General features: G+C 41.0%; 1 protein-coding gene across 4 annotated transcripts in view; it reads left to right on the top strand.

Annotated features, from left to right (window-relative positions):
* TIMM23B (translocase of inner mitochondrial membrane 23 homolog B) overlaps window positions 1-14,939 on the top strand; it is a 51,297-nt gene that overhangs the window by 14,761 nt on the left and 21,597 nt on the right. For 3 of the 4 annotated variants that reach the window (XR_013346613.1, XM_077821346.1, XM_077821347.1), the window contains exons 5-6: window positions 787-845; window positions 3,764-3,874. Coding sequence is in view for 2 of the 4 variants with exons in the window: in XM_077821346.1 (XP_077677472.1) it covers window positions 787-845; window positions 3,764-3,874 (170 nt within the window). In the remaining 2 variants the exon portion in view is untranslated. Of the gene's footprint in view, window positions 1-786; window positions 846-3,763; window positions 3,875-11,823; window positions 11,983-14,939 lie in introns of all 4 variants that reach the window. The other variant, XR_013346614.1, reaches the window with a different exon arrangement.

Genomic DNA, 14,939 nt, shown 5'->3' on the forward strand with positions numbered 1-14,939 from the left:
TCCCTACTTCTTAAGTCATTAGGGGAGTCTTAAGGTATGTCTACACTACAGTCCTTACAGCAGCACAGCTGTACCTCTTCAGCTGCGTCACTATAATGTCTCTCAAGTAGCCGCTATATGCTGCCGGGAGAGCTAATTAAACCATCCCTAATGAGCAGCAGTAGCTATACCAAGAGCTTCTCCTGCCGACATAGCACTGAAGCTTATTTCTGTCAGTGAGGTGGTTTGTTTTTTTCCCACATCCCTGACTGACAAAATTTTTTACTGACAAAAGTGCTAGTGTAGACAAAGCCTAACATACCTTTTGTGACTAGAAAGGGATTACTATAGTATCATTTGGAAGCACTCTAGTAGATGGTCATTTTGCATTTGACTGTCACTTTGTGCTTCCCAGAAGTGGAAAGCAGCATTTTTAAGTACAGAAACAGTGTTTTGAACTGAACAGCAGCATCAGAGGTCAAACCTGAGAATTTGTTTTAAATTGTCTCCTGACATGAGGACTGGCATCAGGGATGTGTCAGTTTAAACTTCAGGCAGGCTAGTAGGAAGTCGTATGTCTCTCTATATAAAAACAAAGTTTTAAGACTACATAATCTCCTCTGATGATGGAATGGCTTTATATTAGATCTTCATACTATAGTTATTACCATATTAAATATATAGAATTCTGTGTATTCCATTGTGCTTTGCACCATGCAGTCCTCATCTTGATTGGGGCCCATAGGCACTTGATTAATAAATAAGGTATTTAAGTTTTATTAAATAGTGCCTTTTTTTAATCTTCAGAATTCTAAATATGGTGACAAGGCAAGGAGCTCTATGGGCCAACACTCTGGGATCCTTAGGTAAGTCCAACTTATCTCAAACTAAATAATGTACAAAGGGTTTGAAACTTTTTGGTTTCTTGGCACACTAAATGAGTTGATGTAGCCTATGGCTAAATTTTTCAGTCACAGCTGGTGATTTTGGGTCTCCACTTTAAGACATCTAAAAGGCTCAGTTTTTCAGAGAATGGTGCTCTGCAATGCCTGAAAACTAGGCCCCTTTCAGGTGTCTGAAGTTGGGCACCCAAATTCTCTAATCCTCTGATCAGAGAGACGTTTGTAAAATTAACTTGCCCTTATTCTTTCAGCCTTTCATTTGTATTATGATAATTGCTTAGTCATTAATTGGTCACCATTTTTTGTCTCTGAAAAATACAAATACATTAAGAGAAATTTGAAAGTCCAAAATGGATTTTGAAGACTAAAGGTGTAAAAATAACCAACTAATGGGTTGTTTTAGTACATCAGAAGTAAGAAGACTGAACAAAAATCTGTGGGTCTGCTGGATCAATGCCAGTAATTAAGGATAATAGACATCCTAAAACTATTTCTTTGTGTGTCTCCCTAAAGTGATAGCAAATGAAATTCAGTGTTGCTAAATGCAAAGTAGCAATGCACACTGGAGCGACATATAGATTAGTTAATTTTAGAACCCTGTATGGTGCAAAACTATCTCAGCCCAAGAAAGGGATCTTGGTTGTGGTGTAGGAAGCTCAGTGAAGACCTCTACTTCGGGGCAGCTGCAGTTAAAAAAAGCTAACAAGATGTTAGGATGCATAAGGAATGGGATGGTCGATGATAAAATAATGCTTTTGTATAAATCAATGGTGCACCCTCATCTGGAATACTGTGTACGGTATTGGCCATCCAGTTTCTTAGGGTATGTCTGCACTGCAGCCCGGAGCAGTCCTCACAGCCAGACTCAAGCTAGCAGGGCTCACGCTGCAGCTCAGACTTTCAAGCCCACACAACCCCCTAAACTTGAAAGCCTGAGCTGTAATGTCAGTCCACATTGCTATTTTTAGCCTTGTGCTAGCAGGCTAAAACTAGCAGTCTTACCCAGCTGGGAGGCTTACTCCCAGCTGCAGTGTAGACATTGCAGAACTAAAGGGACTCCAGAGGAGAACCACAAGAATGATCAAGGGCCTGAAGAGAGATTGAAAAGATTGGGGTTGTTTATCTTAGAAATAAGGCTAAAGTTGGGACACGATAAAAGTTGATAAAATGAATGGTCTAGAGAAGGTAGATTGGGAACTTCTGTTCTCCCTGTTTCACACAAGAACAAGGGGGTATTCAAGGAAATTGAAAGGTAGGAAATTCAAAAAACTGATAAAAGGGATTACTTTTCACAGAATGTGTAATTAAACTAGGGAATTTATTGTCAGAGGAAGTTGATGCCAAGAATTTAAGATTCTAAAAGGGACTGGATAATTTCACAGATATCCAGAGTTATAATTTACACCAATTTTTGGAATAAGCTTAAATCCTGAAGCACCAGGTTCAATATCTATCTGTAACTCTTAGAAATCTGGATGACCCAATGTGGGGAGCAGATTATCCCACATCTGCTACTTCAGAGGAAGGCACAAGAACCCTGCAGTATCAGATATTGGCCACTGTCAGACAGGATACTGGACGAGATGAACCTTGGGTCTTTTCCATTATGGCAGTTCTCTTTTAGGTTTACCTATTAGCTGATTATAAAACTGGAAAACAATATAGATAAAAACACACGTCTGAAAAAGGTGCTGCATGTTGCAGTTCAAGGTTCCAGTGTGATGAGTGATATATTAACAGATTTTTTACAGCTGTGTTTGTTTTCTTGAGTAATCTTCCTTTTTCAGTATTTGCCTTATATTGGCATGCATTCCAGTGGCCTACTAGTGTGCAAATTTCATATAGAACATGACCTTTCTGGTTAGCATATTATAGTCCTTCGGAGTGCCAGGCATGACATGAGAGTTGGTTCTGGCTTCTCCTGTGCTAGGTGCTGGGGAAGTGCCAGGCTTTTTCTCAGTGTGGAGTGCTTTGTATGTGTGTGTCAAAAATAAGAAGCAACCCTCTCCTCTTCCACCTTGCTGTTTGTGTTAATTTTCAAGAGTCTCTGCTAAGCAGAGATGGTTCAATAATGTTACAGTTGTCCACTTATGGAGTGATCCATTTTGAAGGATTCTGTTGAACAAGGATTTTTTTTCCTCTAATACTGCACTCTTAAGGCCAGATCAATATCCTTGCTAATATTCAGTAGCATTTTAAGTGGGGCTGTTTTTGGAGGAGTAAAGTACAATCATGTGAGTAAAGGTATAATAGTCTGGCTTTTAGAGCCGCAAGAATAACTAACAGTATTGTATCTATATTGTTTTGAGTGATATGAAGTTCTTCGCCCTGTATGAAGATTCTAGATATTGTTACGTTATACCAGGGATTACTTTATGTTTGCTGGCTTGGGCTCATGCAACCATATTAAGAATGCATAGATTTCCTTTTGCCACGGGGAGAGTCCCTCAGATTGATGCTTTCCTGTTAACTAACTGTGTAAGGTGGTGCCACTCTTCATGTATAGGGACAAAATTATTATATGCAGATAGAAAAAAAGAGCTTATAGTACAGTTGAAAATTCTGAGAAACCGAATATCCTAATTTAGAATGAGGGAAGACATAGATGTCCTCCTTATAGAATAGAAATGATGTAATGTTAAAGACTGAAAAGGCCAAAGATATAGCCTTAAGGCATTAATAGTAGGAGTAAAGGGAAGTTGCAAAGACTCCATCAGAAATGAAAAATATGAATGGTGAACTCAGGATGGATAGCTTTGAAAGCTGCATTTGACACCAGAATCCAAGGCCTGGTTAATCTTATCTCTTCTAGAACATGGATGGCAAGGTAATTTGGTGCAAATGTTTTCATATTTTACCAATAACTTTAATTCCTCTCCCAGCATTGCTTTACAGCGCATTTGGAGTCGTCATAGAGAAAACACGAGGTGCAGAAGATGACCTGAACACAGTAGCTGCTGGGACCATGACAGGAATGCTATACAAATGCACAGGTAGACTGAGAAGATCATATAAATATTTTTGCCAAAGATATGTAAAGCGTGAATGTAAACTTAGGTTTTTAAAGTGCAGTTCTGCTCTGAAGAGTGACTATATAAAAAGGGCATATTTTTACTCAGTTTTTCCACAGATACAACTTTGAGTGCACACAGGACTTTAGTGTCAACCAACACAGCAAAGAATGTGAGCCGTTTTATTCCTTCATATATAATATATATATCTCAGATTTGTTAAAAGCCTCTAAAGACAATGTGGTTACACAGGTGGCACTCAAGGCATAGTTTTGCTCGCAGAATCTGTCAGTGCTGATGTGTGAGAATGGAAGAAGCCATATGGGAGTTTGTAGGGCTGGAAAATTGCCTATGTAACCTCGAAATCATTTAAACAGAGATGAATCTCCACAGTGCTGTTTTTAAAGTCACTTTTCAGAGTAGACTTACGCTTAAGAATTAGAGCATGATTTAGCATTTAAAAAGTATGGAAATGTTTATGGTGGAAGAATATATTCTGTGATATAGTAGATTCACAATAACCACTTAATTACATGTGTTGTGCCTGTTGTTGCTATAACCAGAGATTTTAGGGTTAAGGCAAAATGAGGCCCAAGACTGTGTGAATCCTCAGCCACCTGAGAGGTAAAGATTGTTTAAGGGAACAAAATGTTGGGAGGGAGGGGCGTCTGACCAATAAAATCCTATTAGATAGACATACAGTGCAACTATAGTAGGCGTTGTTTTGGATTTCATCTTCATAAAAAAGATGACTCCTTAAATCAATTGTTTCATGCTCCAGCATAAGTACCAGCGGTACCCCCACGGCCCCTCGATATCCCCTTCCATCTTGACAGTGTACTGATGATTACTCTCTGGGAACAGTTTTCCAACCAGTTATGCACCCACCTATAGTAGCTCCATCTAGGTTGTATTTTCCTAGTTTGTTGATGAAAAGATCACATGAGACCGTATCAAAAGACTTAATAAAAATCAAGGTATACCACATCTACCACTTCCCCCCACATCAGCAAGGCTTGTTACATCTGTGTTGGCATTACCATTACAGTACAACCCTAAGTACATATTGTTTATAATAGTAACCAAACCATTTCAAAGGAAAATGAAATTCTACAAAAATGAAAACCTAAGAATTTGAAGTAGCCTTTTTCCTTAAGGCAACAGAGAATTTGGTATTGTAATCAGGGGGATTATAAAACCACCTTAGTAAACAAATTAGTATATTGTGGGAGATAAATTTTGGGAATATAATTACATCACCCTTTGTAGAGACCTTACACTGTTTCTTGTGTAACTTGTTTCCTAAGCCATTAGGACATGGAGTCAAACACCACTGTGAATTGCAGCCAGACAGTGAGCGTTGGAAGATGATGGGATATTTCCTACAGGAAGCACCACTAAGCAAGCAGGCTGGCATACTTTACACTACCAGAAGTTTCCCATTGGTTTTCAAGTGTAAAACCATAAGAATGATCATAGTGACACCAATGGTTCATATCGCCCAGTATCCAGTCTTCTGACAGTGACCAATGCCAGATGCTTTAAAGGGAATGAACAGCAGAGGTCAATTATCAAGTGATCCATCCTGTCATCCAGTCCCAGCATTTGGCAGTCAGATGCTTAGGGATACCCAGAGCAAGGGGCTGTACCTCTGGCTATCTTGGCCAATAGCCATTGATGGACCTATCATTCATGAACTTCTCTAATTCTTTTTTTAGTCCAGTTATATTTTTGTCCTTCACAACAACCCTGGGCAACAATTTTCACAGGTTGACTGTGCGCTGTGTGAAGAGGTACTTCCTTTGGTTTGTTTTAAACCTACTACCTATTAATTTCATCAGGTGATCCCTGCTTCATATGTTGTGTAAAGTGGTAAATAACACTTCCTTATTCATTTTCTCCACACCATTCATGATTTTATAAACCTTTATCCATAGCCCCTCTTAGCCATCTCATGGAGCATGCATTGCTTTAATCCAGTCTTGGGGTGGCACAGGCATGGATTTGTAAGGTCACCTAGCCTTTCCCTTGCCAATACAGGATTGTTCCTGCAGTATATCTTCAGTGTACTGATTTTCTTTGATTTTTTTTTTTTAAAGACAAATAAGAAGAAAAAGGGTTGTATTTCTTTAACTTCTAATGTCCAAAGCTACTGAGCCAATGGAAGTGTAGATAGTGGTTTGCCTATGTTCACAGCACTGTATGTACCAATATATCACTTCAGGCAATTTTTCTATACTCTGTTACATATGAAATGCCACATGCAAAAAAAACCCTAAGAACAATTGGGATATTCAACTCCACTGGACCTAGTTAAGTACAGTATTAGCTGCTACACTATAGGTGTGATTGAAACTTTCCAAGGTTTATGATAAGGAATCAAAACTTAAGTGAGAACATCACAGATGATATTCACACTTGTTGAAGGGAATGAATTCCATCTTCACTTTCTAGGTTCTACACAGCTCTGACTTTTTCCCCCTTCCTCCCCCACCCTTCCCTGAATTTTGTTCTTTTATTCCTATTACTCTTTGCACATGAATGCCTCTGTACTCCCCTTTTTCCCCTGCTGCCCCTATGCCAGTCATGTCCTTCCTGCATACATTATAGCCTCCATCTCAAATCCACTTCTCATTTCCACATTCTCTCCAACCTAATGCAGTCTAGTTGTAATAAATTAAAACTGCTCATGTGTACCATACAGAAACAAGCAGTTATTTCACTGATTCAAATCAGTCATGTCATGTATCTAACTTTGGCAGTTTAGACAAGGCCTCTTTAGAGCGTTGAAACTTGCAGCGCTCAAGGGTGTGAAAAAAACACCCCCCTGAGCGCTGCAAGTTTCAGCACTGTAAAGTGGCAGCGTACCAGTGCTGATAGCTGTACTCCCCGTGCTGGTCGCCACTCCCCTCATGGAGGTGGTTTTTTTTACAGCGCTAGTGAAGACGTGCCCTTAGATTTAAGGTCTCAGGATGGGGACCATGACTTTGCTTGTTATGTGAAGAGCCCAGGCACTATATACCAGTGTGAATTGATAATATCCACAGGAGAGGTTTATATGTTCATGGTGTGTCCTCTCCCACACCTTTTACTGGCAGCTGGCAAAGCAGGATCGTGCCCAGTTTCAAAGTTAGCTCCATTCTATAATCCAGAAAGGATGGGTACATTTGTGTTGGAGGCAGCGTTGTGGTGCACAGGTCTCGTACGGCCACCCTCTTTTTGTTTAACAATGAGTTCATGGACAATTTATATACAGTAATGTAACATTTGGCATTAACTTTGCCAGCAGTGCATGGATGTAGCACTGTGACTCAGTATCAGTGGTAGCCTTGCGGGATTGAACATTTCTGTGTCTGCATTATGAAGCTTGCTTATTGACTGGATTTTTAAAACTGCATTGACTGAGCTTTTGATGAGGGGAAAACTGGTCAGAAATAGCTCATGGGAAGGCCATTGTTGGAGTCTAGTGCATTATGCTGCTACTTAGAAAACTCTTGCCCCAAACTAACCCTTGATCTCACATTTTGCCCTTATGATGGTTTTAAATGCACAAAGATGTCACAAGATCAGACTAGGAAACTATGTTGCAACAAAATCCTTTGCAGAATTTAGCTATTCCACATGGTCTAGATTAGCAAATGTTTATAAATGACTAAGCAACAAAATGAGTTGAACTTCGGAACCATGCACTGTTTGACCACTCTGGACAAAATTATCTAAGATTTTCTGTTTATGCTGTGGCATAAACTTAAGTGCTGTGATTAGAGACTTTTTACAACTGGAGCTAGTTAAGTACAGTATTAACTGCTACACTACTCTTGCAGCTTGTTGGGACACATTTTGAGATCATACTTCACACTGAATGTAGACAGGTTTCAGAGGAACAGCCGTGTTAGTCTGTATTCGCAAAAAGAAAAGGAGGACTTGTGGCACCTTAGAGACTAACCAATTTATTTGAGCATAAGCTTTCGTGAGCTACAGCTCACTTCATCGGATGCATACTGTGGAAAGTGTAGAAGATCTTTTTATGTACACACAAAGCATGAAAAATACTTCCTCCCACCCCACTCTCCGGCTGGTAATAGCTTATTATCTAAAGTATGCATCCGATGAAGTGAGCTGTAGCTCACGAAAGCTTATGCTCAAGTAAATTGAATGTAGACAGTTAGTGATAAACAAAGGAAATCCTCTCCTGTTCCTTTTACCAGTATTATAAGCAGGAGCATTGTTGGGAAAACACTTTAGGCCATCAGGGAGCATGTGCCTCTCAGTTATAGACTGATTTTCCCCCCCGCACTTGTTGCCTGCCAAAAGTGGTCTTGTAAACAGATTTATAATCTCAGAAAAAGGCCAGTCAACACTTCCTTCTTCCTGTTTTTTTTTCCCCTTCTTGGGTTGCACAACATCATCATAGTTTGCGGAGAAGTGGTTAAAATTCAAAGTCTCACTTCCTTATAGACATTCCAAAAACCCCTTGGGGAAGAGGGAGGCATCATGCAGGTAAAATGATCAGAAAAGCCCATAAAAGCAATAAGGTGGTGGGTGTCTCTCCTCCTCCTCCCCCGTTTAAAAAAATCTGCGTGTTGGGTGTTTTGCCACTTATAAATAGGCAGAAATAAGAACTGATCCGTTGTGGTCAGAATTACTGCAGTGGATGTTATGATGCATACATGTTCAGACTCAAGCTTATATTGAGCCCATCTTTGTATGGGCTCATTCATTCAGCAGCCTTTCTTTTGATTCAGAAACAAGGGTCACTGAAAACTTCAGTCAAGCTTAAAACAAGTTTGGCAGTTTTCAATTTACCTGTTTAGCTATGAAAGCAAAGCTCTTTGCACAGTGAATTGAGTCAGCAGGAAACTTAACCTTTAACATAAAACATGAGCCGAGTTTGTAAATTACTTTCCTTTTCCCTCCTTATGGCTTAGTGTGTTTAGCTTTTTCTTTTGGGGAGGCAGGAGGGAGACCTAACATTTGGGAAAGGGACTGTTTCCATGTATGCGTACAGCACCTAGTACAATGGGGCTGTGATCGTGATTAGAGTCTCTGGATCCTAAATCTATTGCAATAAATATATATAAATTTGTTGCAATCAGGAGGTCCATCTGAACAGAAGTGACATACATGTTAATAGCTAAAATGGACCAGTCATCATTTTAGAAATACAGGACACAACCCTGAAAGTCAACAAATCCTAAATTCATTAAACAGGACTAATCACTTTATTGCTACCAATACAAAGTCTGAACAAGCCAGATCTAGAGACTAATTTGGTGTAGTTGTAATGGGCAGAAGTTCAGGAGAACTGGTCTAGCTGTAAAAGAAGCCACACAGACAAACCATAAGACAGCAAGCCCTGCAAACTGAGGCCTGATTTGTTCCAGTCAAGGTTTTCTGTTTCCTTGCTCCAAGTCTGATTTTTCTTTTTTTTAATTTAAATCTGGATCTGCTAGGAAGTAGAGGTTCTCTTTTTTTAACCCCCTTATATTTCTTTAGGGAGAGACCCTTGAGGTATTTTGCAACCTGCTGTAGATACAGGCTCTGTGATATTTCTTGTCTTCAGAATCTACATAAAATTGTAGAAGATTTTGCTTCCTAGCTGTAAATTGAAATCAATTCAGATAATTTAGAACAGAGGTGGGCAAACTACAGCCTGTGGGACCCTCCTGCCCAGCCCCTGAGTTCCTGGCCCTGGAGGCTAGCCCCTCCTCTGCTGTTCCCCCTCCCCCCGCAATGGTCTGGGCGGCAGGGCTGTGAGCTTCTGGAGCAGCGCAGCTGCAGAACCCGGTGCTCTGTGCTACGTGGTGCATGGGTGGCTCCAGCCAGGCAGCGTGGCTGCAGCCAGGCAGCGTGGCTGTAATGCTGCGAGCCACCAGTGCTCCAGGCAGCGCGGTAAGGGAACAGGGGGCATTGGATAGAGGGCAGGGGAGTTCGGGGTGGTGGTCAGGGGGCGGGAGTGTGGATAGGGGTCAGGGTGGTCAGAGGGTGAGGAACAGGGGGGTTGAATGGGGGCAGGGGTCTGGGGGGGGCAGTCGGGGGCAGGGGTCTGGGGGGGGCAGTCAGGGGCAGGGGTACTGGGAACAGGCATCAGGGAACAGGGAGGGTTGGATGGGACAGGAGTCCCCAGGAGGCGAGAAGGGGGGGGGGGCATCAGGGAACAGGGAGGGTTGGATGGGACAGGAGTCCCCAGGAGGCGAGAAGGGGGGCGGGGCATGCCTGGCTGTTTGGGGAGGCACAGCCTCCCCTAACCGGCCCTCCATACAATTTCCAAAACCCTATGCGGCCCTCAGGCCAAAAAGTTGCCCGACCCTGCTTCAGAAACATAATGAACAACCAGTGTGGTCTGCCTTCTTTATAATGTCAGCATCTTAGATGCCACTTTGACATGAGTTCCAAATAAATCAACTCAACTGAATTAGGTTGTGGACAGATTCACTCTTAATCATGCTCTGATCCAACAGATGTTCCACATCTGGTGCAAGAAGGGAAGGGTATTTTTATGTCTGATCTTACTACAAACTGGTATGTTACATATAATGATGGGCAGTAATATTTGGTTTTCAATCGCAAGGGAGGATGATCAAATACAACCCATTTGGGGGTTTAACCCCTGAATGGCTGAGTAAAACAGCTACCTCTGACTTATGCCTGTTCTTAGTTCTCTCAAGTAGCAGCACAGTGTAAAATAGACCACCTTCTCAGTTTCACTGCTGCTTGCAGGGTTCTGAATATCACCACTGGAAACACAGGAGCTGTCTAACAGACTCGGGAAGATAACACTGCATTGGTTAATATATAGAAGGTGATGCTAACAACCATTAAGGGGCTGTAAAGTGGGGGTGGGGTAAAGTGGAAAATTTAGTTTCTTTAGAAAATGAAGTCTGTCTCCCTTCCACCACCACCAAACAAGGAAAGTTTCCTAGTTTTAGGTGCTGCAGCTGTGCTGTTGTAGTGTTGATGCTTCCTAGACGAACATAAGGGGTTTTCCTGTTGAGGTAGGGAATCCACCTCTCCAAGATGCAGCTACAGTGAGGAGGGAGGTCGACCTAGCTGCATTGCTTAGGGTGTGAAATTGTTCATAGCCTTGAGAGATGTAACTAGGTCAACTTAAGGCTATGTCTACACTAGCACTTTTGTCTTTCAAATTAGTCGGTCAGGGGTGTGGGAGGAAAAAACCCACCCCTGACCAATGTGAGTTTCACCAACAAAAGCACTGGTGTAGACAGTGCTACGCCGAGTCCACATAGAGTGGCTACGTGGGAGACCTTACAGCAACACAGCTGCAGTGGTGCTCCTGTAAGGTCTGTAGCGTGGACCTAGCCTGCATTTTAAGTATGGACCGTGCCTTAGCATCTGGCTACAGCAGTCTGAAATCAGAGCTGTTTCTCTAGAACATTTCATTTCTTCAGCTCAGCTTTCCCTCCGTAATTTCTATACCAGCGGACCTTTCCTACCCTGGCAATTTTTACAAACTCTCCCAGGGGCAGTAGTGAACTTTTAGAAAATTTTCCTAGCATAGACCTACATTTAACTACACAAATGTACATATTAAAAAACAAAACAAAAAAACCTGTGGGCCAGATTCAGAGATGCCGATTAACTACAGCTTCTTTTTAAGTCGGTGGGAGTTGAAGGTGTTGATCATCTCTGAAAATCAGGCCCTTTAAACCTTTGACGCTATTTCTTCTACGGGCTGCAAAAGAAAAAAAGGATTATTTCTCATTCTAAGTTCTTGGGAGGCAGATGCTGGAAGCCATGAAATGTTTAGATTTCACTATCTGCCTTGTTCTACTTGACATATTTTGTAAGTCTAGATTTCTGGCTTTGTGTTTTTAATGCCTACCTATTCAGGTAATAGGCAGCAGTTATCAATGCTGGCATTTTCTTCTCTTCAGCTCCTGACCCATAGTTTCCTTTTTTTAAACTTTCAGGAAATGATGAGGAATTAATGTTGCCTGAAACCCGTATATCTGTTTGAGTCAGTGAAAACTGTAGGCTAAAAATGTGCCTGTCCAGCTTTTTCAGCTTGAGCACATAATTCCTCCTGCTCTGTCAGCTCCAGTTTTGTGAAGAGGCAGTGAATTGAAATGGTATGATAGTTGCGCTCCTTGAGTACTGCAAGTACGCTGTACAATAAAGTCTAATACTAGGACTGGGACAGAATGAACATGCATGCTCACTGATATTGGAAGTAGACAGGATTCTTTGATAAGCTAGATCAGCTAAAGTATACAACAGCTCATCTAACTTAAGGTCTGGGAAATGTATTCTTAGAAACTTTGGCCATTTCCTTAAATAACTTTTGTTGTTTGGCTAACCCTTAAAGATCTGGTTTAATATTAGATTCTAGCAAATTAAGCCTCTTTTTTGATTCTTTTAGCTTCACCTTGCTCATGTCAAAGTGAGATAATGGCATAACTATGTATGTCTGGTGGGGTGTGCCAAAGCAACTTGCTATCAAGACTAACAGAACGTGATTGTAAGGGAGGAGTGGGAATTTAGCCTATCACTTAGTTTACACCCCAGGGATGGGGGTGGGATAATTGCTAAGCAAGGTCATCAGGTCAGAACACTTAGCATTTCCTGCTCAGTAACTTAGTTTTGTTTGCTCTAGCCAGCAAACTGCAGTTTCACCAGAGCTGGAAGGATTTAACATCTTACTCAAATACAGTCTACCCACTTGGCAGAATGGGATAATACTCCTTTAGCAGTGCACTCCTGTTTGTGAATGCTTTGGAGAGCAGAGGCAAATTGCACCAAACAAGAGTGAAATTGTAGAACTCAATAGTAATAGCTGGGGGCTTAAGTATGTATTAGGGCCCAGTTCCTATGTGCTTTCGAGTTACCAGGAAGGCTCATTGTATAAACCATATGCATCACTTTCCATTACATGAAACAAGTTGTTCTGCTGAAACAGTACTCTAAATCTTTCAGCAAAGTACAAGAAGTACCAAGCTACCCACTCTGCACTGAAGTATGTGGTGGTTGGAGGGTTGTAAAAGCTTGTGTGAGGCTTTATTCAACTGCCTGACCTGCCCACATGAAAACTTTGGCCCTGCATCAGATGCTCTAAGCACTACATTGACATGAAAATTGAAGAGTCCAAACTTGCACACACAATAGCTAGACATGGCAAGTGACTCATTGCAACAACCAAATAAATTCTGTCTTTATATAAATAGCTTCCTTCTGTCAGAAATCAGTCCAGACCCTCTTGCAACCTCCCTCTAGTGGGAGAATGAGATTTTTAGAAGAGAGGGGTTACCCTGTGTTTTAGCTTCTGTAGTGTTTGTTCTGCAAATAGGTGAAACCTTGCAAATTCCTTTCATCTGCCTTTACACCTAACTGGTTAAAGCCTTCCCTTATTTATTCTCCATGGCAAATCCTTTCTCACAGCACAAGCTAAGGTTTCATTTGGGTTTTTCCTTAGGATTGCGGGGAAGGGGCAAAATTTTATTGTTGTCCTCAAGATGATTATCTTAATTGCACAAATGTCCTGTCAGCTTTTTACCTCCTCTTGTGCTATGTACCCAAGACAAATTTTCAAGAATAGGAGTCACTCCTAAATCCTGTTTTAGGTAAATAAGGATAACTTTTAATGTTGCTGGGGGCTCAGTACTTCTGAGAATCAACCCACTTATTTAGGAGCCTAACTAGAATTGAGTTCTTGACCCACTTACAAACCAGAGATCTTGTAGCTAGGTAAGCACAGCTACTCTGGCTGCAAAGTTACAGAAGGTAGGACTGGAAGTAACTTGGGTCACTGGTTATCCCTTGTGCTGTTTCCTGGTTTTATTACATGCCTAGGCCAATGTAAATAGATTTAAGACATAGCAGCTCCAGAGGGATTCTGCTTAATCTTAACGCTCGAATGCCTTAATGTAGATGAAACTAACAATTTGCCCCACTAAAAGTAATCTACAAAACCTTGAGCAGTTTAGGGGGAGACAACTAATAACCTAGGAGGAACTAATTAATTGGTACAGATTACCATGATAAACAGAAAAAGGAATGAGTAAGACTGAAGAATTTGTGAAATTCCCCTGGTACTTCTGCTAATTCCCATCTAGCAGGCAGTTCATATCTAGCTCTAAAACTGAAAGTGATCCATTTCTAAGTGTCGGACTTTTTCTCTCACTTGGCTTGATCCTGGTAAACACTGAAGGTTCCAATACTTAGTGACATTTTCCTGACAGTTTAAGGTCAGGGTCCCTAATACCATTGCATGTACAGTGTGTTCCTGGAAATGTCCCAGGAAGCTTTTAGGTATTAGATACTGGAAACTGCAGAAGTCTCCATTTTACTGTTAGATGGGTGAAAGCTGAAATCGGACAGCGATTAACAGAGCAAGATGTTAAATAGGGCATAGAACTGAAATGCTAACTGTCAAATGACTGAAAAACTTCATCTGATTATATTATGACCATTGAGTAGCTAAACCTACATTTTACCATTAGTAGTAGAAATTTTTTAAACTAAACTTGGAATAGGAGAGCCATTTAAAATGGTTTTATTATATTTCTCTGTGACTATGTGGTAGCTGGATAAATTGTTTTTTCATTGCCTGTTCTTGACCTCAGCTGCCTGATACTAGTGAGAGTGAAGTCAGTCAATTCAATGATCCCCTCAAATGCTTGATGACTGATCCTATTTCCCCAATTTATTCCAAATTACCAAAATTAGCTAAACTATAAAAACCTAGATGCAATTCTGTTTAACTCTCAATTTCTAATTAAAGGAGGTGGGCATAAAGAAGTTCTGTTGCAGAAGTTCACATCTGCTTCTGCTGTTGTTTGCTTGTCCCCTCACCTCTTCCCCCTTAGTTACCTTATTTGAGAGACAGGATTAGGATTTCAGGTGAGCTACAATAAACATGAGATTGATTCTAAAGCAGCAAAGGTCTCCTCTGCATATCAACATCCAGTCATAAGGACAAGAGAAATACATGGAAGATATGACCTATGGAGAGTTTTTTGTTTGCTTCAAAAGCCCTTTACCGTCCATTTAAAATAAGTAAAGCTAATAATTGTACAGGCAGTTATATGAA

The sequence above is a fragment of the Eretmochelys imbricata genome, chromosome 7 (assembly GCF_965152235.1).
Source record: "Eretmochelys imbricata isolate rEreImb1 chromosome 7, rEreImb1.hap1, whole genome shotgun sequence".
In the NCBI taxonomy this organism is placed as follows: Eukaryota; Metazoa; Chordata; order Testudines; family Cheloniidae; genus Eretmochelys; species Eretmochelys imbricata.